Source organism: Anguilla anguilla, chromosome 8 (genome assembly GCF_013347855.1).
Source record: "Anguilla anguilla isolate fAngAng1 chromosome 8, fAngAng1.pri, whole genome shotgun sequence".
Taxonomy (NCBI): Eukaryota; Metazoa; Chordata; class Actinopteri; order Anguilliformes; family Anguillidae; genus Anguilla; species Anguilla anguilla.
The window spans coordinates 51,807,346-51,828,823 of record NC_049208.1 but is presented as its reverse complement, the minus strand read 5'-3'; the positions used below and the strand labels follow the sequence as shown (position 1 = coordinate 51,828,823).

General features: G+C 45.9%; 2 protein-coding genes and 1 long non-coding RNA gene across 4 annotated transcripts in view; 1 reads left to right on the top strand and 2 right to left on the bottom strand.

The window, feature by feature from the left end:
• Positions 1-348: 348 nt before the first annotated feature.
• On the bottom strand, positions 349-8,156 carry LOC118234300 (serine incorporator 1-like). 2 transcript variants are annotated; one of them, XR_004766644.1, is made up of 11 exons: positions 8,000-8,156; positions 6,183-6,344; positions 5,643-5,830; positions 4,965-5,044; positions 3,269-3,406; positions 2,939-3,108; positions 2,015-2,105; positions 1,729-1,879; positions 1,087-1,299; positions 671-862; positions 349-368 (listed from the first exon to the last, which is right to left on the bottom strand). XR_004766644.1 is itself a non-coding variant. In XM_035430741.1 (10 exons), exons 1-10 carry the CDS (start codon positions 8,036-8,038, stop codon positions 724-726), a joined length of 1,371 nt encoding a protein of 456 aa, XP_035286632.1. In that variant the 5' UTR covers positions 8,039-8,156; the 3' UTR covers positions 669-723. The 2 variants fall into 2 exon arrangements, 1 of the variants encoding a protein (XP_035286632.1); XM_035430741.1 differs by lacking the exon at positions 349-368 and having other exon boundaries at positions 669-862.
• Positions 8,157-8,965: 809 nt separating this feature from the next.
• LOC118234308 overlaps positions 8,966-21,478 on the bottom strand; it is a 25,162-nt gene continuing 12,649 nt past the window's right edge. Inside the window, exons 4-5 of the long non-coding RNA XR_004766647.1 lie at positions 10,108-10,166; positions 8,966-9,998 (exon numbers count right to left, since the gene is read on the bottom strand). This is a non-coding gene — a long non-coding RNA (uncharacterized LOC118234308). The remainder of the gene's footprint in view (positions 9,999-10,107; positions 10,167-21,478) is intronic.
• LOC118234305 (cAMP-dependent protein kinase inhibitor beta-like) overlaps positions 9,973-21,478 on the top strand; it is an 18,021-nt gene continuing 6,515 nt past the window's right edge. Inside the window, exon 1 of the mRNA XM_035430748.1 lies at positions 9,973-10,109. The gene's annotated coding sequence lies outside the window, so the exon portion shown is untranslated. The remainder of the gene's footprint in view (positions 10,110-21,478) is intronic.

Below are 21,478 nucleotides of genomic sequence, written 5' to 3'. Positions count from 1 at the left end.
CTAGCACTGACATTAATATCAACCCTCAGCATTGTGTCAGTTGAGGCTAGCCCATGGTAACCATTCAGACGCCATTTTGTTTCACAATTGCTGTTCAATTGTTTATTAAAATGTGATTCAATTAAAATGTAATTTTTAGAGTATTAAAGTTATAATTGACTAAATTGCTCTCGTTTTAGCCATCAGAGGACAGTAGTGTCCGGTTAAAACTTCAGTGTTGTACACAAATAAAGAAAAGTGATTAAGAAAAAAACGAATCTTTCCCTATTGACAAAAACACGGCGTCAGGTCAGGGTTTGTTCCATATCCTTCAAACCCACCAGATCGTGCACGCACACACGCACGCACACACACACACACACACACACCTACTCATTCATGTATGTGGGCAGTGGGCACACTCAGATATACACACACTCAAGAATGTGCATGTGTACACAGGTACACACACACACGCGCACACACTTATTCATGTATGTATTCATGCATGCCTATTCCTCTTAGTTTTGACTTCTTATGTTATTTATTTTATTTTATTTTTGTAAAGTGCCCTGGGATGTATGCATAAAGAGCACTACATAAGAGCTTATTGTATTGTATTGTATTGTATTGTATGTGGGCAATGGGCACACTCAGATATACACACACTCAAGTATGCGCGCGTGCGCACACACACACACACACACACACACACACACACACACACACACACACGGTGCGTGCTTAGCTGAAGTCTCGGTCTGGCAGGATGAGCGGGGCCAGCAGGGTCCAGAGGTAGATCAGCAGGCCTAACCAGCTGGAGGAGATCTTCACCCACACCGCCGGCATGCAGCTCTGCATCGCCTGGTACTCCGCGTCCGGACTGCGGGGGAGGAGAACACCTCGGTATCCCACAATCCCCATGTTTGGGAAATAATGTGATAGTGTTTCGGATATACACACACGCACGCACGCACACACACACACACACACGCACACACACACACACACACTCAAGAAGAGCTTTCTTATCGCTCACACCGTGCACCAGCACCACAAGTTGGCGAGACCAGACCGGCTGGGGAGTCAGGGAGTCAGGATACTCACTGGTACCAGTTTGTGAGGGTCATCATGATGTAGAGGGAGGCCAGGAAGAGGCAGAAGTGGAAGAAGGAGTAGCTGTAGGTGACGCCGTCCTCCTCGTTGTCCACGGCGCGCCGCACCCCGTCCTCCGACGGCCCCGCCTCCACGGCCGTCAGCCCCTGGCTCTCCTCCGTCTGCATCAGTCTGTTCACCTGGGCGTTGTTGGACGAGCGGATGCTGGAGGAGGGGCAAGCACAGCAAGCAGGTGGGACTGGCTGTCGCTCCGGCCCATCGGATGTCTCGTTTTTAGATTACCCTTTGCCTTCGAGAAACAGACAATATAACTTGATCCGGCAAAACGTGCTCGGCGCGACCGTAGGAACGCTGTCTCTTCTCTCTCTGCCTTCTTCACCCATGGACGCAAAGTGCTTTGGCCATTTCCGTTTTTAGGAACAAAATGCGAACCGCAAAGCTGACCAATCAGAGGCAGACGCGGCCTTGCTGATGGTGACCGTGACTGAGCTCCAATGCTGCCACCGCCCACCCCCCACCCCCCACCCCCCACCCCCCAGGTCAAACATTTTGCCAAGGAGTCGTCTGCGACCACGCCCGGCTGGTTTCATAACATCCCGCAGTGGAGAGCAACCACCTCCTGGCGGGCGTTACCTGGCGTAGAGGGTGCAGAAAAGGAAGATGATCAATCCCACAATGCCTTGCGCATCCCACCACTGAATCTCTCCCGGGGCAACGGTAGGGGCCGGGGTGGTGCTGCTGGAGTTGAACACTAAGCTGAGAAGGCTGGGGTTGCACTTCCGATCTGGGGGGGGGGGGGTGGTGGAGCAGAGGTCAGGAAAAATGAATCTGTCAAGTGAAGGGGGCTATATGTGTACAGTAAAGGAACCCAGGGCTCAATTTTAGAGGTTTAAAGATGCTAAAAGTTTGTGGCACTTACTAGGGTTGTTGGACATGGCAGACCAGGTGACGTACATGGTGTACAGACTAATGAGGGAGGACTGCAACAAGCCAGACTGTGGCTGAGCTTCCTGTAACACAGGAAGTTAACCCACTGTTAACACACACACACAGACACACAAACAAAAGTAGGTCTCCATGGCCCTCTCCAGCCACTTTGCACATAAATAGATTATGTGCAAAGTCCATTAGCTCATAGGATTATGTCCATTAGCTCACAGAGATAAAGGCAAGAGTGTCCAGCCGACTAGCGGCACCCTTGTTGAAGCTCTGGGGTGGGACCTCTTCACGTGTAGCGGACGTTTACACACTCACCGAGGTCTCACACCTTTACGCAAGCACACACAACAACATACACACCAGAAGCGCACACACGCACGCACAAAAAATGTACATACACACAAACGCAAACGTATGCATAAATACACAGAGACACCTACATACGTGGCCTGCTCGACCACAGGAGAGTTGATGCAAGATGTTGGCTAATCAGGATTCCCACTCTATCCAGGACATTGTACAGTATGTGACCTACACCTGTAACATACATTGTGATCGTGGGAGATGGGGAGATTATGATTGTGGACCGGGTGGGGGGAGGGGGGGGGTGATGGAATGTGATTGCGCAATGGGGAAGGGGGAGGGGGGGGATTGCACATTTTCCATGATGGGAAAACTGCATTAAAAAATCCAGGTTTTCCAGGATGTGTCGGAATCCTGGGTAATATAATAACACTATCTGAAGGAAAATATTTGAGTTATGATTCAATATTCTCCCAACATCACACTGCAAGAGATCCTCAGTTTACTGATTTTCAAGCTACTTTCAACATGACGTGGATGGAGAGGGTGAGCGAGAGGGGGAGACAGGAACAGGAAATAAGGGGAGCAGAACGTGTCGCACCTGCACTTTGGGCAGGATGGAGATGACGGAGACGACGACGCAGAAGATGAGGTTCAGGCTGATGAAGACCTTGTGCTCGGTGCAGTCGTCGGCTTGGGTGTAAAACAGGTAGAACAGCACCATGGCAACAAACGCCAGGGCATAGTTGAGAATGGTGAAGAAGAGCAAGCCTGTGACGGACAGAACGAGAGAAAGAGAGGCCGTTTACTTTCGAAATTTTGAAGGAAAAGAGCGAGCCCGGGCACATTTGGCACGGGCGTTCGATATCGATAACCAGACAGCACGTGGTGCCGTCGTGTGACTGGCTCACAGCGCGAGCCAATCACGTACCTGCAAACCAGCACTTCCTGTTGCCCTCCTCAGCTCTTCCTACCCAGGCCTCGTTCCAGGAGTGGGCAAAGTCAACGAGGAGGATGAGCTGGATGAGGATGAAGATGAAGGAGCCCACCATACCAAAGTAGAACCACACTGAGGAGGAGAGAAGAAAGACAAATGGCTTCTCTGTGTGTAGTCTTTCCTCCAATAAAATTAAAGCTTGCGGAAGGACTCTGTATGAGATATAATTTCCATAAACCTGATTATGAAGCCAAGATGGATTTCAAATTTGCTTGTTTTATTCCGTCTGTGTGGTAATTAAACTGGAATTTTAGCAATTTAAAAACACGTATGTTTTAGATCTGGGAGGGTGGGTTGCTTAGCAGCAGCTGATGATGTCAGAGCCTCTGTAATTGGATGAGAGCAGAAGCTTCACACCTTTCTGCAGAGGTAGCCAGACCTGCGTCTATCTGATATATAAATACAGTTTGGAGTTTGCTCTTGCTTAACACTTCATAGTTTAAACGGCAATTTCCAACCATCTTTCTCTTTCTGAAGATTGGGGGTTTGACCACAGAAAAGCACAACCGCACTCTTACCCTACATTTTGCAATATCTATGCAGCTTGAAATGGCTTATAAAGAAACAAATTGGAACTGGAAACAAATTTATTTTACACTTCATTTAGCATAGATAAAGATAGATAAAGTACAAGCAAAAATAATCGACCTCCTTTTAACAAAACAGCTGAACTATACCAGCCTGCAATTCATTTCCAAACATGAGCGTGAGGCCACATCCTATTTTATCACACTGCACTGGATGTCTCACATTCTGATGTTCCCATTGGCACATTTATTGCAGGTGTGCTCTGTGTGGTGGTTAGGACATTGCTCACACATCAGCTGTGATATTCGCAGAGAATTACACCACACTCGACACCTTCCTGTTTCACCAGTCTTGTTATTTATTTATTTATTTATTTAAACAAGCAGGTATTTGAACTCTTCGAACCGTCCAAATTTAATATTTAATAAAATCTGTGAAAAGCACTCGGTTGCATTCATTGCTACTCGCTACATTACCGAACTCCTTAAAGTGGACATGCCCTACATGCCAGCCAGATCCCTCCGTTCTGCTACCTCAGGACGCCTGGCACCTCCCCTCTTCGCACCTGCTCTTCCAGAACACGTCTCCTGTCTGTTCTGGCCCCACATGGTGGAATGACCTCCCCGTGGAGGTCAGAACAGCTGAGACACTGACCCATTTCAAGCGATGACTGAAGACTTCTTCAGGCTGCACCTCTCCCCATCCCTCCCTACCTCCCTGTAATCTCTTAAATGACTGTAAGCTTAGGGTTGTAACTAGGTACCTGTTTCGTAGGTGACTTAGTTAATGCACCTGTCTTAACTACTGCTTGTATTTTTGCATAGATTGCGTTGTTGCTGTTCTCGTTTGTGTTAGTATTAATCAGTTTAACCTTCAGGGTCCAAGTTGAACTATGCGGTTGTTCCCTGCACTTGGACCGGTACTTCTCTCTAGGGGTTTCGTCATACTTGTTCCTGGTTATGGTTTTACACTTTGTTGTACGTCGCTCTGGATAAGAGCGTCTGCCAAATGCCTGTAATGTAATGTAATGATGTCTGGCTAGTTGTTCAGCAGGGGACAGTGCAAGACCACTGAATATGTGCTCCAGGGGTCTGGGCAGTACCTGTGTTGAAGATCCCATCAGGGATAAAGAAGGCCCCGACTGTAATTCCCACCAGAATCATGAACTTGAAGAACCAGAACCTGAGGAGCAGAACACTGCGGGTTACACAGCAGGACACAGAGGCACACACCTGAAAGAACCAGGCACACATCCTCCATTCCCCCCACCGTAAGGCGGTGCCCGAAAACAAAAGTTACCATGGCAATTTGATTATGACGGCTGCTGCCGGGCAACAGTGCTTCCATTCCAGAATCTTGTAGCTCACACTGTATTTTTACAGATATGACTGCTGATTGGTTACTCAGGCTACTGATTAATTCCTAATTAGGCACGGTAGAATTAACTCATGGGGCATAAAGGGTCTAGCGTATCCAAAGTCTGTGAGCCAGTCTTACTTATTTTCACAAGGGACTAAGACTATTGCATACGGCATTTCTACACAACTCTTTGGTTTAAGGGGGGAATTTTGTATAATAACAAATGATGAATCTGGGAGTAGGCCGCATATGTGCAACAGATGCAACCCCTCATTTGACCAGGAACTTGACCAGGACCAGGACCCGTGCGGCGGGGGAAACGTTAAAATCCGACGCCTCTTCCGCGACCGGCGGAGAGAGCGACGGCGAGGCGCGCGCGGTTCGGCAGGAAGTGGCCGGCGGCGGCGGCGGCGGAACTGACCCGTTCTGGATGTGGGCGCGGGGGTCCTTGCTACTGCGCACTCGGATCATGAGGAGGCAGAACAGGAAGAAGAAGCAGGCCAGGGCGAAGCACATGCGGTAGACGGACTTGTAGCCCACGATGATGTCACAGTTCACCTTGTTCTCGATCACCCATATGGAGGTGCCGCCCTTGCAAAAGCCCGGTATCTGAAACGTGCACGCACACACACAACACAACACAACACAACTCAACACAGGGATGGATATCAAGGCCTGCGCTGCACTATGGCGATATTCACACCCTAACTCTGTCACAGGGTCTGCTGGTTTTTGTTTTCAACCCCAAAATCAGCACCAAATTGAAACCCAAGACACCAGGTGAGTTGAGTTAACTGTGTAATCAACTGCTCTAATTGATTCATGAAGTGCAGAGTCACTATGAAAACCAGCAGACCCTGTAGCTCTCCAGGACCAGGGTTGGAGACCACCGGTATAAAGTGTGTGTGTGTGTGTGCGGGGGAGAGGGGGGGTCAGTGCCCCCAGGGGGGCCGGCTGGTACCTTGTTCAGTTGCGTCTCCATGCCGGGCAGGATCATTATGATGGACACGGCGGTGCCCAGGAGCAGGAAGAGGGAGAAGACCAGTCGCGTCACCGTGGAGTTGTTGGTGGACGGGCAGCAGCCGGACAGGAGGCAGGGGGCGGAGCCACACAGACACGAGGCCTGGTTGGACGGTGAATGAGAGAACGACAGTATGCGAGGAAGAGAGTAAAAATAGGGAGAGATGGAAAGTGAAAGTGAGAACAGCAACAACAAAAAAGAGAGGGGGAGAGATGGCAGTGGAACAAAAATGAAGGGAAGTGAAGAGGATCAAGAACAGGTGAAGTGGGATAAAAGAAAAGAGGGGTGAAAAAACAACAGTGGTGAGAAAGAAGGGAGACAGAGGGAGAAATTAGGGCAACCCTGCCAATGAGTTGTGGGGGGGAGAGGGGGAGAGGTCAAGAGCAGGGGATGTGCTATTCATCACACAAGCTCATTCAAATGTGTGCACTGTCCACTACGGTTATCCTGTTTCCCTTCAAGTGAACAAAACGTTTTCAAAAAGTGAAAATAGCACAGGGCCTGGCAAACCTATACCCAACCCCCAACCCCCCCCCCCCCCCCCCCCCCCAACCCCCCCCCCAACCCCCATCTGTGTCCCACTTGGATCAGGTCCAAACTGAGCAGCGGGGGCCCCCAGCATCATACCGAAGCTCCGGCCACATTGTGAGGTTCAATCCAACAGGACAATCCACCGAGCTTCAGCTAGTTCCTCACCAGCTGGACTTATCGCGACCACAGAATGCAGTGTTTTCAGATACTGTAGCCTACCACACAATCGTTCACAGTAAAATACTGTTGAAATGGCAGTAGCATTACTCAGATTTATACCCGACGAAACGCCTGACGTCGCCTTGTATTCTTCATCTGTGTGCTTTAGGGGAGGGGTTTAAAAATTCTAAGTTGCAATGCGCTATTTTAATGCAGAGTATATTCATGCAGAGCTACGATTTCTGTAATCTCTCAACTTTACAGCAAGATGAGAGAAAGTAGAATCCCCAACTTAAGTTTTACTCGATAAATATGTCAGTTCAACAAACCAGGAAGGCGCCTAGTAGAATACAGGTAAAACTGGTGTGGCATAACTTGTAAAAAAAAAAAAAATGGAATCGTGAGCACTTTGCAAAGTAGGACAAGGAGAAAAACTCTGCCATAATTGTCTAAATCTACGATAATCCTATCGACGAATAAACACGGCCTGTGGTGCGATGCTTAAAATTATTTTAACTGAATTATGTCATTAAAATACGCGTCTGTACTGAAATTTTAGGCAACAAGCTTATATTTCAACAGCTCCATTCCAACATTTTCAAAATCCGACGCACACTCAGCCTTTGAAAATTAGTTGCATTTCGAGTCGAGATCGAATTTGCGAGGATTTCGTAGGTAATTTAATCTTGTAGGTCAGATCACAAATTGTTAATAGCCTCTTATACACGTCTGTCCACCATACAAATGCGTGATTTCCCGAGATACACAGCAACAGTCCAAGTAGGCTATCTTTAAGTCAAGAAGAAGTGAAGTCAATAATTTTGTTCTTATTTTATACTGGGAAGCAGGTGGCTATGGAGTTGTTGAACTTTTTCGCACAATTCGGCCGCAGTTTGAAAATAATACCAAATGCAGCCAATTAACCAACTGATACATGTTGCTGACTTCGGGGACTGTTCACATATAATCGAAATACGTTTCACTGAGTCTAAGTAACCTCCGTTGCTAAGTGGATACGTTGATACGAAATATACGCAGAATTAATGCCATCTTTAGCCTATACTCACACAGCTGGCCAGCGAACACAATGCCATACAAGCGCCCATCTTCTTGTTTTAAAAGTAACTTTCAGAAGAAAAATTGCTGGAAAGAAAGTCGTAAACACGGAAACGCACTTGGTTTCTTCCGTGTGCTATGACCAGGCCACACCTCCACAGAGAATTCCACAGATATTCCGTACACAAAACTATTCGTTTTAGGGGTAGGCTAGCTACTTCTTAATGACTACTGTCTTTTCCTCGCATTGCGAGACTACGTAAGGTGTTTCTGTCATAATTTTGGATGATTTTGTTTTACAAAGCATGGCACACGTGTGTTTCAACAAAACAAACAGTGAAAGCATGACCTCTTATCTTTAATTAACATGAAAAGGAAACTGGCCAGTAATACGTCTCTTGCTTTTTCCCAAGGCGGGCAGGCAGGACTGCCGCTGTGGGCTATGGGTGGCAAATTGTGGTCACTCACTCACTCATGGACGTTAAGTCGGACGCAAGCGCAGGAGTTGCTTCGTTTAGTAGGACGCATGCGCAGGTGGTGCCAGCTAAAATATGTCTGCGGACGTGAGTTGCGCTATCATTGCGCTAATGTTGAGAAACATCACCGTTTCTAGGGTCACTTCTACCAGTCAAAATACATCAATAATTCTTACTTAATTGCCAGAAGAACTGAAAAGGTGTCCAATTAAATCAGATGAATTAAACATATTATCTTTGGCCCCAGACCTTTTGTTGTTGTTGTTGTAATTTTGGTCTTCCTTCTGCCAGGTTTTGGGCTTGGTGTCTGAATTTCCATTCTTGTTGTAGACTACCATACACTTCAAAACCAGTAAAGTTTTTTTTTTTAAAACAGAGAACAAAAATGAATAAGGATGCAAAAAACGAATAAGCACAAAACAGGGGTGAATAAGGATATCAGAAAAACACCATAGCTGTAGCCTATATACAGAAGAAGCTCAAAAAAGAGAAAATCAAAAGTGAAAAAGTGAACTTTTTTTTATTTCGACAATTGAAGATTTATTAATTTTCCGTTGGCCAAAAAACGAATTATTGATGAATGATTGTGTAAATTATAATTATGTGAAGGTCATAACCCCAAACAAACACAGGACATGGAAAGATGGGAAACAAAATTTCAGAAATCACGTGAACAAAATCACATTGCATTATGTTTCAATGTTGTTTGAACTGATTCCTGATAAATGACATCATGGATAATATTAGAATTGATATAGTGATATAGGATATGGTGGTGAGTTTTTATAAACAGCCATCAAAAATCAAAATATGCTATTTAGACCTTCACTGGCAAGTGTTTAATTAGGCCTACGCATTAAAAAAAATATATATCGTTCATGGATAAATTGCTACCAATTGTGAAATCTGCACACACGCAATAGCCTATATATTTACACAGCGTCATACAGGTCATACGCTCTGACTGCAGTACAGGAATACATAGGTTACCGCCAATGAAGAGCTGAGTTGTTTAGGATAACATGAAGCAAAAATATACACTTTCAAAAGAATCACGGGTTATCATTACTGTTTTCTGCAACAAAAAACAACGTCTGAAAACACTACATTGTTTACATCCTCAACGCACTGCATGTATGCCTCGCTATTTACATGCTTCTACAACCTGTTGATAGTCATCAGTAGTACACATGAAAAGGCAAGCCGCCATAATCTTCTTGGAAATACTGGAGCAATGTTTGCAGCATTTTCTCGAGGGCAAACGGGACGAAATACAAGCGTTTGCTTATTTATTGTCATAGAACTCCAAAAGTTTATCTTCTAAAAAGTCAATGTTTTGGATGTATGGGGTCATTTTTGTCACGTCTGTCAGGGTTCTTGCAATGAAAGGCATTGTCGGGCTGTCGTACTCCCCTTCTTGGTTTGACTTTGGTACCGTCCCCTCTCTGGTACCCTTTTCGTGCACTGTACAACTACAAGTAAGCGCAGCCATCGAGGACGAAGATGCCGTGGACTGTTTTTGGGTATTGTGCGCCTGTTGGTTAAACGAAAAAAACGGAGAGTAAATATTTTGTTTCAAGAAATGACAACAGCTTAAAATAAAACCACACCGGGTTCTCTGGCTTTTGATTTCGTTTACTTACTGGTAAGTGTACTCCTGTTTGCTAATCGCTGTGTGGAACATCAATGGGAACGTCTTGCCCTGTGTTTTCAGAGAAAAAAAATCAGCGAAGTCGTATTTGTGTACAAGAAATACGCAGAACAGCGTTGTTTTTAAGATCGTCTTGGGACATGTAGTTTATGTTAAATGAACAATGCATAAAAATACGATGCTCTATAACAGAATTTAACGTGTTAATATGACTTAGTAGTTGGTGATGTTACGTGCTGTAGTTTTTCATGTAAAGGTCCCAAATAATCTACAGTTATTGAATATGCATTTATTAAACGTGACAGTAAATTATTTATTGTTAATTCAAATCATGTCTAAATAACTAAAAGGTTTATAGCTTTGATACAGGTGGATGAATGGGACATGGTTTTCATTTCGACTACATAGCTTTTTGTTCACTATCTGAACAATGAGCTGTGGTTACTTTAGTTTCAGGACTGGACAATTCACTACCAGGTTCTTTCTGTAAACTGCCAAGTGCTATAGGACTGCACCGTAACACACTTCAATCATATCCTCTGAAGAGGTCGATATGGTTTACAAACAGCTTTGTGAAGCAGTGAAATGATAAACCGTAGAGACTGAAATGTCACAGTATTTGTAATCGTTTAACTTTTTCCGTAGTTCAGAGCAGTGGAGCGCGAAATCCGTGTCAGTCCCCAGCAGCAATTTTCCAATCCGCACCGAGGCAATAAAGATTTTAAAAAAGCGTACGCGTAGGGAAAAACAGGCTGTACTATCGCGTGTGCTGAACACGGGACTGGTCCTGGCCACGAAATTTGGTCAAGGTTGAAGGGTGGGGGTGGGTCCAGGTCCCGCGTGGTCGTCGACGCTTCGAACTGCTTCCAGCTCGAGACCGCCAGGATATAAAACATCACAGTCGTCCTGGCGCCACGAGCTGTGACTTGTGCTCCCCCCAAAATATTGGAACCAGCTATATAGTTCTTTGTTCAAAAAGTGACACAAATGTCAAGAGGATGAAAAGAGGGAAAAACCTAACCCCACGGTATTGACAGCCGTCTCCATCAAAACGTCTCCTCTGAGGTGTGATAGAATTGTAAATGAATTTAAGACCCAGGGATGCTGGTTGTTGTCCAATCAATTCCAGACAAGACCAGGTCAAAACCCAGTATATGGCTGGACCTAACACACGTGATCCAGCCGACCAATGGTGTAACTTCATCACTCACTCAGTCACTCAGTCACAGACATTCGCGTTTGTAGGGCTGGCCCGCTGTTGCGGTCCAGCCAAAAAGCAGCAGAGAACAGTTTTACCCAAACTTATTGAGCCCAGGATTAACTTAATGATTGATGATATTTTCTGTGACCTGACCAACTAAACATATGTTTAAAAATTGATTTAAAATGTTTTTGCCATATAGGCTACACTCTAGGTCAATCTGCCGTGAGTGGGACCACAACAAAGAGAGGAGGACTTATGGTGAAATCAGAAGATAAATGTAGTAGAGTAGCTATGAAACTGACATTAAAACCACAAGGATGCAATTTTTTATCCTGAGACACTAATCCCTGTGCCTTAAGAGCAAAAAGGGATTTTAATGGCAGAATATAGATTTGTGATATGAAATTATCGTCACAGATTCCCATGTCCTTGAATTGTGAGTGAAAAAAACCCAAATGAATTTCCAGGGAAAAACCAGATGTAGCAGAACTGAATTACAGAGACAATTCTGTTAAAACTCTGTTGTTTACGAAAAGTTCCAATATTACAGTTGACAGCCCTCAAAGTTCCTGAATCTGAACCGCTGCGGTACGTATCTGTTGTTTGTTTTAATATTCTATAAAATGGAATCTCTTTTCAATAAATCACCATGGATAGAGGTGCCGATGAAAGATAATGAATAGTAAATAAAGATTCTGATAATTATAACTACGAAATTCAACGGTCTACATCAATATGGTGCTTGTCCTCTACAGTCAAAACCAATGGGGAACAGGCTCCTGTCCCCATCTAGGAAGTCAGGCTTTGACCACTCCAACGAACCAATCACAAAGCCAGTTTTTTGGAAACAACTCGGTTGCACTGGTCCTACGAAAGTCCCAGAATGCAGCGCTGCGCCCATGCGCTGCTGTGATGCCTGCCGCGACCGATGGCTTGTGACAGCCCCGCCCCCTCAGCCGCTATGCAAGCAGACAGGTCCTGACGGCGATGCTACGTCTGTCTGCCCCGGACCCACTGACGGTGGCGTTCTCTTCCCCTTTGGGGAAGCTCTGTTACCACGGAGCTGCATCTACAGTTCGCTGCTAGGCTCAGCGCGCTCAGCTTTGGCTTTGTTGTCGTTTCCTTTCCGGAACGTTGGTTTCTTTGGCAGGGGCGACTTAAACTGCGCTAGCGGACATACAGTAGATACGAGTGGAAAAAAAAGTATTTTATTTTAATATATTTAATATCTGCGATAGATTGGCGGCCTGTCCAGGGTGTATTCCTGCCTCTCGCCCAATGCACGCTGGGAGTATTCCTGCCTCTCGCCCAATGCACGCTGGGATAGGCTCCAGCACCCTCCCCCCCCCCGCGACCCTGCTCAGGATAAGCGGGTATAGATAATGGATGGATGGATGGATGGATATTTAATATGTTATTTAATTTATAAAAAAATATGTATAAGTATAATAGCAGAATGAGTCACCTCATCCTTGTAAATGGCAAGAACGCTGTACCTGGGATCTCGAGGGTATAACCTCAAAATAACCATAGTCAACACTAGATTACGTCCTGTTTCATATTGAATCATCATAGAGAATTTTTTTTTTCTTTCGCTCCTGTCTTTATTTACCTCCCTCATCACACGTTAAGCGGCGATGGCCGCCGGCGGATGGGGCTCCCGCGAACATTAGTCTGCTGAGCCGCACGTGAAAGTGACTCATTTCTCAGCGAAGCCCGACCTGTGAAATGGAGTGCTAAAAAGCGCTGTGCCCGACATCACTTCCTCTGGAGGAGAGCGGATGCTCGTCTCGCTAAAAACAGGTGGCGCACAATCAGACCTGCGTCTAACTGTTCCTGTCTTAGCATACGCCGGCGCTGGCAGTGCGGGAGGTGAAACGGGCCTCGAAGCTCTGTGGTTATGTTTTCGGGTCCCGGCTGGGGTTCGGTTCCCTAGAGCCGGCTACCTATCGTATTATACGTACAAAAAAAAAAAAAGTAATCTGTGAAAGTTGCTCTGGGTTTAGAGTGTCTACTACGCGCTGAGGCGCTATCTTAACACGTCTAAAAATAGGCATTGAACCTCTCGGCGCTGCCTGTTTTAGCGATCCGTATCTCACGAACGCCGGTCGAGCCGAATAAAAGGGTTCCCTGTGGCTGATTCGCGGCGTTAAAGTCAAAAGGCGTCCCGTCTCTCTCTCCGTATCTCCTGCAGGGTCCACGACGGCCCGTCGTCTCTCTCGGTCCCCGTCCCGTGCGATTCGCACAAAAGCTGAAAGACGGGGGCGAAGAGATACAGGTGATTGCGTTTTTCTGCAATGGCAGGGTCGGCACGGTGGTGCAGTGGGTAGCGCTGTCGCCTCGCAGCAAGAAGGTCGCGGGTTCGAATCTCGGCTTGGGGCCTTTCTGTACGGAGTTTGCATGTTCTCCCCGTGTCCGTGTGGGTTTCCTCCGGGTACTCCGGTTTCCTCCCACAGTCCAAAGACATACAGGTAGGCTAATTGGAGACCCTAAATTTCCCATAGGTATGAGTGTGTGGGTGAATGGTGTGTGTGCTTCAGCACCCCCCGCGACCCTGCTCATGATAAACGGGTATAGATAATGGATGGACCCTGCTCCAGGATAAGTGGGTATAGATAATGGATGGACCCTGCTCCAGGATAAACGGGTATAGATAATGGATGGACCCTGCTCATGATAAACGGGTATAGATAATGGATGGATGGATGGAGCGATGGCCCCAGTCGTTACAGGCATTCGGGTGAGAGGGCGCTTCAGAGCGGCAGTCTGCGGGAGCGCGTCCCGGCGACGGCGGTGGCGGTGGGAGTCGCGTTGTCCCGCGGCCGAGAGAGAGCTCATTTTCCGACGCCCACCCTTCGACGCGGCGTCAGCGTCACCGCGAGCGGGTGGCAGAGAAAAGACGGCGGGCGAAGCGCCAATGGCGGACACCGTCGCTCGCTCGGATCGGAGGTTTCCAGGGGGCGGACTGTTGTAAATCACCACCGCGGAAAGCACTTGGGTGGTGGTGAAATATCGAGTGAGTGAATGCCACAGTCTCCCGGTGTAGAACTGCGCCCAACAGGCAGGGGGCAGCAGAGCGCCTGCCGTACCCAAATTCATCTGCATTCGTCCTCTCGCCATGTTAATCCCCCCATCATCTGCTTTCCCCTTACATCGCCCCGTCCATCACTCCATCTGTCTTCTCTTCATCACATACCTCCCTCTGCCTCATCTCTCCCTTTATCCTAAGCTCTTATGTACACAGCTCTCTCCTCCCCCTCTCTCTTTCTCTCTCTCTCTCTCTCTCTCTCTCTCTCACTCACTCACACACACACTCACATTCGGCTCCAGATATCCCTGTGTATGTATTTTTCACTGAATAACCCGTCTTGCCGTATATATTTGTCCCCGTGGTTTTACATGTGGGGTGTGGAAATTGAAAATGATAGAGAGTTGGTAGCTGAGGGTCAAGCGACGGGGAAGAGAAAGCCATTAAAGAGCAGTATGCGTTCCCTCCACCGAGATGGGAGGGGAATGGTTCGCACAGCACGGTCTCAGAGAGGTTTTCCGAGAAGGGGAATTAAATTAAATGCCCTCTTCCCGTTGACCCGGTGGGTAAGGGACTGATAGGTTTCCCACACACTCTCAGACCTGTGGAGACATCCCCTTCCACACCCCCCCCCCCCCCCCCAAACCTGGCGCACCAGTGCTGACCCACTGCGGTTGCCAGGGGCAATGACCTAGGGGATAGCTTTACCCATAATCCCCTTCTAAGGAACCCCAAGAGCAATGCCGTCACTCAGAGGGGCAGATTACTGCTGGTGAGGTCGATGAATTTGTTTTTTTTCGCCGTCTCGGACATGAGAAGGTTTCTGAACCGCAAATGACACAAAATAGTCTGTGAATTGGCAATTAACCTTGCAGTGACTCACCTGAGAGGGGTTTGGAGAGCCCTTCACAGTTTGCAACCACTCGTTTTGAACATCACGACCTGGCACGCTTCCTTTCATTATGGCTCTTTCTTTTCTTACGGCTTATGCAATGCACCCGTACATACAAATATGACGTGTTTGTATATGTAGATTTGCATCCAATGACTGCTTGAAGTCTGCGACCCATAGACATCACCAGGTGTTGAGTATCTTCTCTGGTGATGCTGTGCCAGGCCTGTACTGCAGCCATCTTCAGCTCCTGTTTGTTTCCCGGGCTTACGTTTTCACTGAAGCATATGGAACGCATGTTCATTTGGATTCAGGTGAATGACATGGCCAGTCAAGAATCTTTACGGTTTTAAAATGGAGAAACTCCTTTGTTGCTTTAGCAGTACGTTTGGGATTCGTATCTTGCAGTAGGAAGAAGCACCATCCAATGAATCTTTAGAGGCGTTTGGTTGAACTTGAGCAGATAAGATGCTTCTGTAGACTTTACATTCTGCTGCTGCTATCAGTAGTTACATCATCACTGAAGACAAGTGAGCAAGTATCTGTGGCAGCCATGCGTGCCCAAACCGTAACACCCCCACCCCCGTGTTTCACAGATGAGGGGGGGTGCTTTGGATCTTGGGCAGTTCCTTTTGGCCCCCACACTTCACTCTTGTCATCACTGTGATACAAGTGAATCTTTGTCTCATCTGTCCACAAAACCTTTTTTCTGGAACTCTGTGGAACTCTTTTAGGTGTTGCTTAGCAAACTGTAACCTTTCCGTCCTGTTTTTTTGAGGCTAACAAATCTTGCAGTGTAGCCTCTGTGATTCTGTTTGTGAAATCTTCTATGGTCTATAAATGCTGAGACGCATCCAGGCCTGCCTCCTGAAGAGTGTTTCTGATTTGTAGGACAACTGTTCGGGCTGTTGCTTCATCACGGTGAGAAATATTAGAAAATTTCACCATAAAAAAAACAGAATACAGGACGGTGCGACAACCCCTTTGCGCAGATGCCAAATCTCGCCCATTTAGGGGGCGTTCCATTTAAGGCTTTATAGCTCCAGATGTGAGCATCGCAGAGACGTGGAACATTAGATTTGTTTATATTCATAATTTAGCTAGAAATAAAGTGCCGCAAATGCAATTATCTTGGCGAAAATACAAAAACGAAGTTGTTCTCCTTCAATTTCAAATGAAATACTGAGATCTCGCGCTCTCTCTCTCTCTCTCTCACACACACACACACACACACACATGCATTCACTATACTACACCTCTGCTCCATTCACTATACTACACCTCTTCCACATTCACTATGCTACACCACTGCCCCATTCACTATACTACATCTCTGCCCCATTCACTATGCTACACCTCTGCCCCATTCGCTATACTACACCTCTGCTCCATTCACTATACTACACCTCTGCTCTATTCACTATACTACACCTCTGCTCCATTCACTATACTACACCTCTGGCCCATTCACTATACTACACCTCTGCCCCATTCACTATACTACACCTCTGCCCCATTCACTATACTATACCTCTGGCCCACTCACTATACTACACCTCTGGCCCATTTGCTACACTGCATCTCTTTTTATTTGACAGCATACGCTTCAAGGCTTATAGCTGACACAGAGTAAAAACCAACTGGTTTGCATGCATTCGCTTGTTTGGTCACCGGTGTGTCCTTACTCCCTGAGATTGTTGCCAGGTATTTTTCATATGTCACAGATTAAAATAGTGGCGTCTCCATGGGAACTAGCAATATTGCCGACAAACGTTTTTATGGCCACAAAGAGGAAGACGGAGAGCCGATGTGCTATAAATGGATGTAAACGGGGAAAGCAGCCATTGTGTTTCCTCACGTTTTCCTCACGCTGCTTTGTCCAGAGTCATTATTTTGTAGCTGTATGAGGGCCAATCTCCTATACAGGACTGCTACTGCATGCCCCCATATTTATGTGAAGCACATTTGACTGAGCATGCTCAGAAGCCTTATGTTCATGTAGAGCCAGTCTCTCATCTTTATTAGGGCGCAGAGCAGTGTCCGTGTGGTCACCAACATCTCTGGTGCACACTGTCTGTAGTGCATAGTCAAATCGCTTTAGTGCAACCCGGTCGTTTGGGTTTTACAGATCTTACAGCTGTTCTTAAGTCTCTGTGGTGCTGCTCTACCACACATTTGGAGCATAAGACGTATGTGCCGTGTGCAAAGGTAATGTTCAGTGTGTATAAGAAGTGTGACATTTGATCTGTGAACAGGCAGATGTTTGTGTTGGTCCATTAGATTGCAGAGATGACACCAGGCTGAGATATAGCAATTGTGAGTTGCTGTACAGTAAATGTGCCTTGTTATCAGTATAAAAGTACGACACATAGCATCTGTTTAACATTTTGTAATATGCACGTGTTCCGTGACTGGCTGTGTAATTACACTTTTCTGTTTTCCGTTATGAGCATCTGGTCTGTCTCTTCATCAATCCAGATATAATGTTTAATTGAAAAACAGCTGGAAGGCTCTAATCTTAGGTTGGAGCTCCTGACGTATGTTGGTGATGACAAATCTATCGCTGTGCCACAGACTCCTGACATTTGATCATATTTCCTGTAGGATTACCTGAGAGCCTTTCCTTAAAGCCTAACCAAACTAACACATCCCTCACATAGCAACCCACACACATCCCTCTTATAGAAACCCACACACATCCCTCTCATAGCAACCCACACACATCCCTCTTATAGAAACCCACACACATCCCTCTCATAGCAACCCACACACATCCCTCACATAGCAACCCACACACATCCCTCTCACAGCAACCCACACACATCCCTCACATAGCAACCCACACACATCCCTCTCACAGCAACCCACACACATCCCTCACATAGCAACCCATACACATCTCTCACATAGCAACCCACGCACATCCCTTATAGCAACCCATTCACATCCCTCACATAGCAACACATACACATCCCTCTTATAGCAACCCACACACATCCCTCACTTAGCAACCCACACACATCCCTCTCATAGCAACCCACACACATCCCTCACATAGTAACCCGCTCACATCCCTCTCATAGAAAGCCACACACATCCCTCTCACAGCAACCCACACACATCCCTCACATAGCAACCCATACACATCCCTCACATAGCAACCCACGCACATCCCTTATAGCAACCCATTCACATCCCTCACATAGCAACACACACACATCCCTCACATAGTAACCCGCTCACATTCCTCTCATAGAAAACCACACACATCCCTCTCATAGCAACCTGTACGGTCTCGTACATGGAACCTGCACATAGCCCTCTTACAGTAGGCCACACAACCGACGCAACCATTCAATATGAGTGAAACCCACACACAGACTGCCAGAGGAATCTCTCTCACAGATTGGAGGCTATTAATTAATGAGGGGAGGAGGGGAGTCGGGGAGTACTTTACACGTGCCAGTGATGATGTCATAGAACCCGAGCGGAAAAGGAGGGGAGACAACGGAATTCAAAAATTGTCTGTCTAGGGAAATGACACTGGCGGGCTGAAAATACACTCGCCTTTTACACCTCTGCTGCCGAGTGAGAAGAGCTGCCTCGTTAGCGGGCTCGATCCGATTAATTAACGGGAGAAATCTCGTTAGAGCTTTCCCGGCGCTGACGACGCTCCGGTAGAAGGCCGCAGCGATGTTTCTCACTCAACTTTGTTGCGTTAAGAGCAGCTTCTTTAGTTTGGGTTTCTCATTTACATTCAGGTCTATGTGGACTGTACCATGTGAGATTTGGAAGGGGTGGGTGGGGGGTGGTTGCTTTTAATGACTTCCTGCTGAATTTAACCACAGGTGTAGATGCTCATGAGCCGCGTTTCCACCAAAATTACCCGGAACTTTCAGTCCCAGGAACTACTTTACCAGGAACTAAAAGGTTCCTGCAGCCAATAGTTGTCTGCGTTTCCACCGGGGTCTCAAGTACCGCGAAGATTAGGCAAATTAGCCCACTGACGTTGTCGTCGGTCCATCTGTCATATAACCGGGACAGCCCGAAGGGGTTTATTTCACTTATATACAACGGGTTACCAACAATGACTATATATGGTTACTTTTGTATTTATTGATTTTCATATATCCTCTCAAACACATTCATTATGTTTTTATGCGAACATTCGCTTTCATGTCTTGACATCCGAAGCGACAGAATGCATTCACATTTATATGTATAACTGGCAACAACAGCAGAAAACATGCACACGTTGTAAACAATTTGCTGTTTGATTACTTTCTCGTCGTCAATTCCATATAGGCTAATGGCAAAATGACAAGAATAGAACGAAAACTCGGACTTGCGTGAAAATGTAAATTAGTAGTGGTACAGCCACCGTTTGCTTTCCTTCGAAGTTACTGCTAGCCGAGCAGCGAAGTGTGCCCTCCAGATGCGAACTATGCACCATAAATTAGTCCATAGTCTTCCTGGTCTTTTCGTGGAATTGAAAAATGGCAGTAAAATTGAGTAAAATTACGGCAGTCTGAAAAAGCTAAAGGGAAGATTACTAGAATTAACCTGCTATTTTACCCGGACAAAAAGTGCGGAAGGCGATTTCCAGTTTGCTTGTACTGTATCACCAATGTTAATTACGCAGAACTACCGCATACCTCACATAACTGTATCAAACGTTTTGAGTCAATTACAACGGGCTAACAAAGAAAATCCGGAAGAAAATATTCAGCAACCGAATTAATCCGTTTGAATGTTTTGGTAGCCTACGTAATATGCTGTCCCAGCACGAATGCTTAGCATTTTATAAAACGAATACTAAAGTAAGAAAAGAACAGAAGAGCACACGTTATAATTCCAAGACGTTGACAGGCTATAACCAAAAGTAGGCTACTGCGCCGCATAACATACATGTTTGATTTGAAGTTATTATGAAAATAAATTGGTTTGCCGCTACATATTTTCAAACATGGCGGGTAATGGCGGAAAATAAATACAACACAAATGTTGCGAGTACTCGACCAATCAGAAATGTTCAGCGCTGCAAGCTCCACCCAAAAGGTTCCTGTACTTTCGGAAAGTACTACCCCTCGAGCAGGAACGTTTTGGGGGGTAAAACAAAGCCCCCAGAACTAAATTTAGACCCTAGTTCCTGCGGTGGAAACGCACTGAGTTCCTCAAAAGGTTCCTAGTTCCGGGGTATAGTTCCTGCGGTGGAAACGCGGCTATTGATCCATACCAGAGTCCTCAGGCATGACTTGCCCCTCCCTCTGCCCTCTGTGACTCATTGCATGAATGTTAGTGAAATGTGTTATGGAAACTGAGAGGACAAATTATTAAGCACTACTTCCTGCTTTGGCCTCTCATCTAGAAAGAACTCGGAGCTCACTGAATTGGATCATCGACGGTCCACTAAGCATATTTGTGTCTATGAAGGAAACTACGACTCTAAGGATCGACTCATTATAACCTATAAAATGACGGGACCTGGGTCAAAGAGGTATTTATTTTGGATTCAAATACTTTTCTGTGCTCCGTTGATCTTGCCTGGTGTAGTTGAGCCTGACAATATGACCAGAAGGCAGGGTTTTTCATTGGTTTCAATTCGCCAGACAAGATTAGTAAAGCATAGAATTTGAAGTATTTGAATCCAAAACAAATCCATATTTGACCCAGGTCTGAACATGATATAGGCTTACTCTCATGTAGATGTGAAATCCCTAATACTAAAGTATTGTACAAGTATCTCTATAGAGAATATGGGTTATATATCTTCATAAGTCAATTTTGATAACCCTGTAAGTGACACATGGTCTTCTTCTACAAAGTTATTCATGATTCCATTTGCATATTTTAAGCATTCATAATTCATTTTTATGAAGTTCCGATATTTAACGATAATGATATTTATACCATCTGAAAACTGTCAGAACTGATGCAGCAATTTTCTGCGCATTCTTTTTTTGTTCCTTTATTGCTATAATTTACCTCAGCGCTGTGTAACTACCTCCATAATGAAATATTATGGTTAGAAATGTGGTGTTTTATAGCAGGAAGGGTTTGGGAAACTGACAACACTCTTCACTTGCTTTGTCTGAATCGGAACAACACTTAAGATGAGGGACTCGACGAGGAGACCCTCAGTGAGGTGCGGGGAGAATATTTAATGAAATGGAAGAGAGGTCCTGTGATTGGCCGGTGCTAGTGTATTCGGGAACCTACTCTACTGTGCTAGTCCACCT

Bases quoted from the DNA above. Each gene is read 5' to 3' on its own strand.
- LOC118234300 (XM_035430741.1), bottom strand. From the start codon at position 8,038: ATGGGCGCTTGTATGGCATTGTGTTCGCTGGCCAGCTGT. The intron at 5,831-6,182 runs GTACCAGCCGGC...TGCACGTTTCAG, and splicing joins TGGAGACGCAACTGAACAAG to ATACCGGGCTTTTGCAAGGG. The intron at 3,109-3,268 runs GTACGTGATTGG...TGTCCGTCACAG, and splicing joins CAGGAAGTGCTGGTTTGCAG to GCTTGCTCTTCTTCACCATT.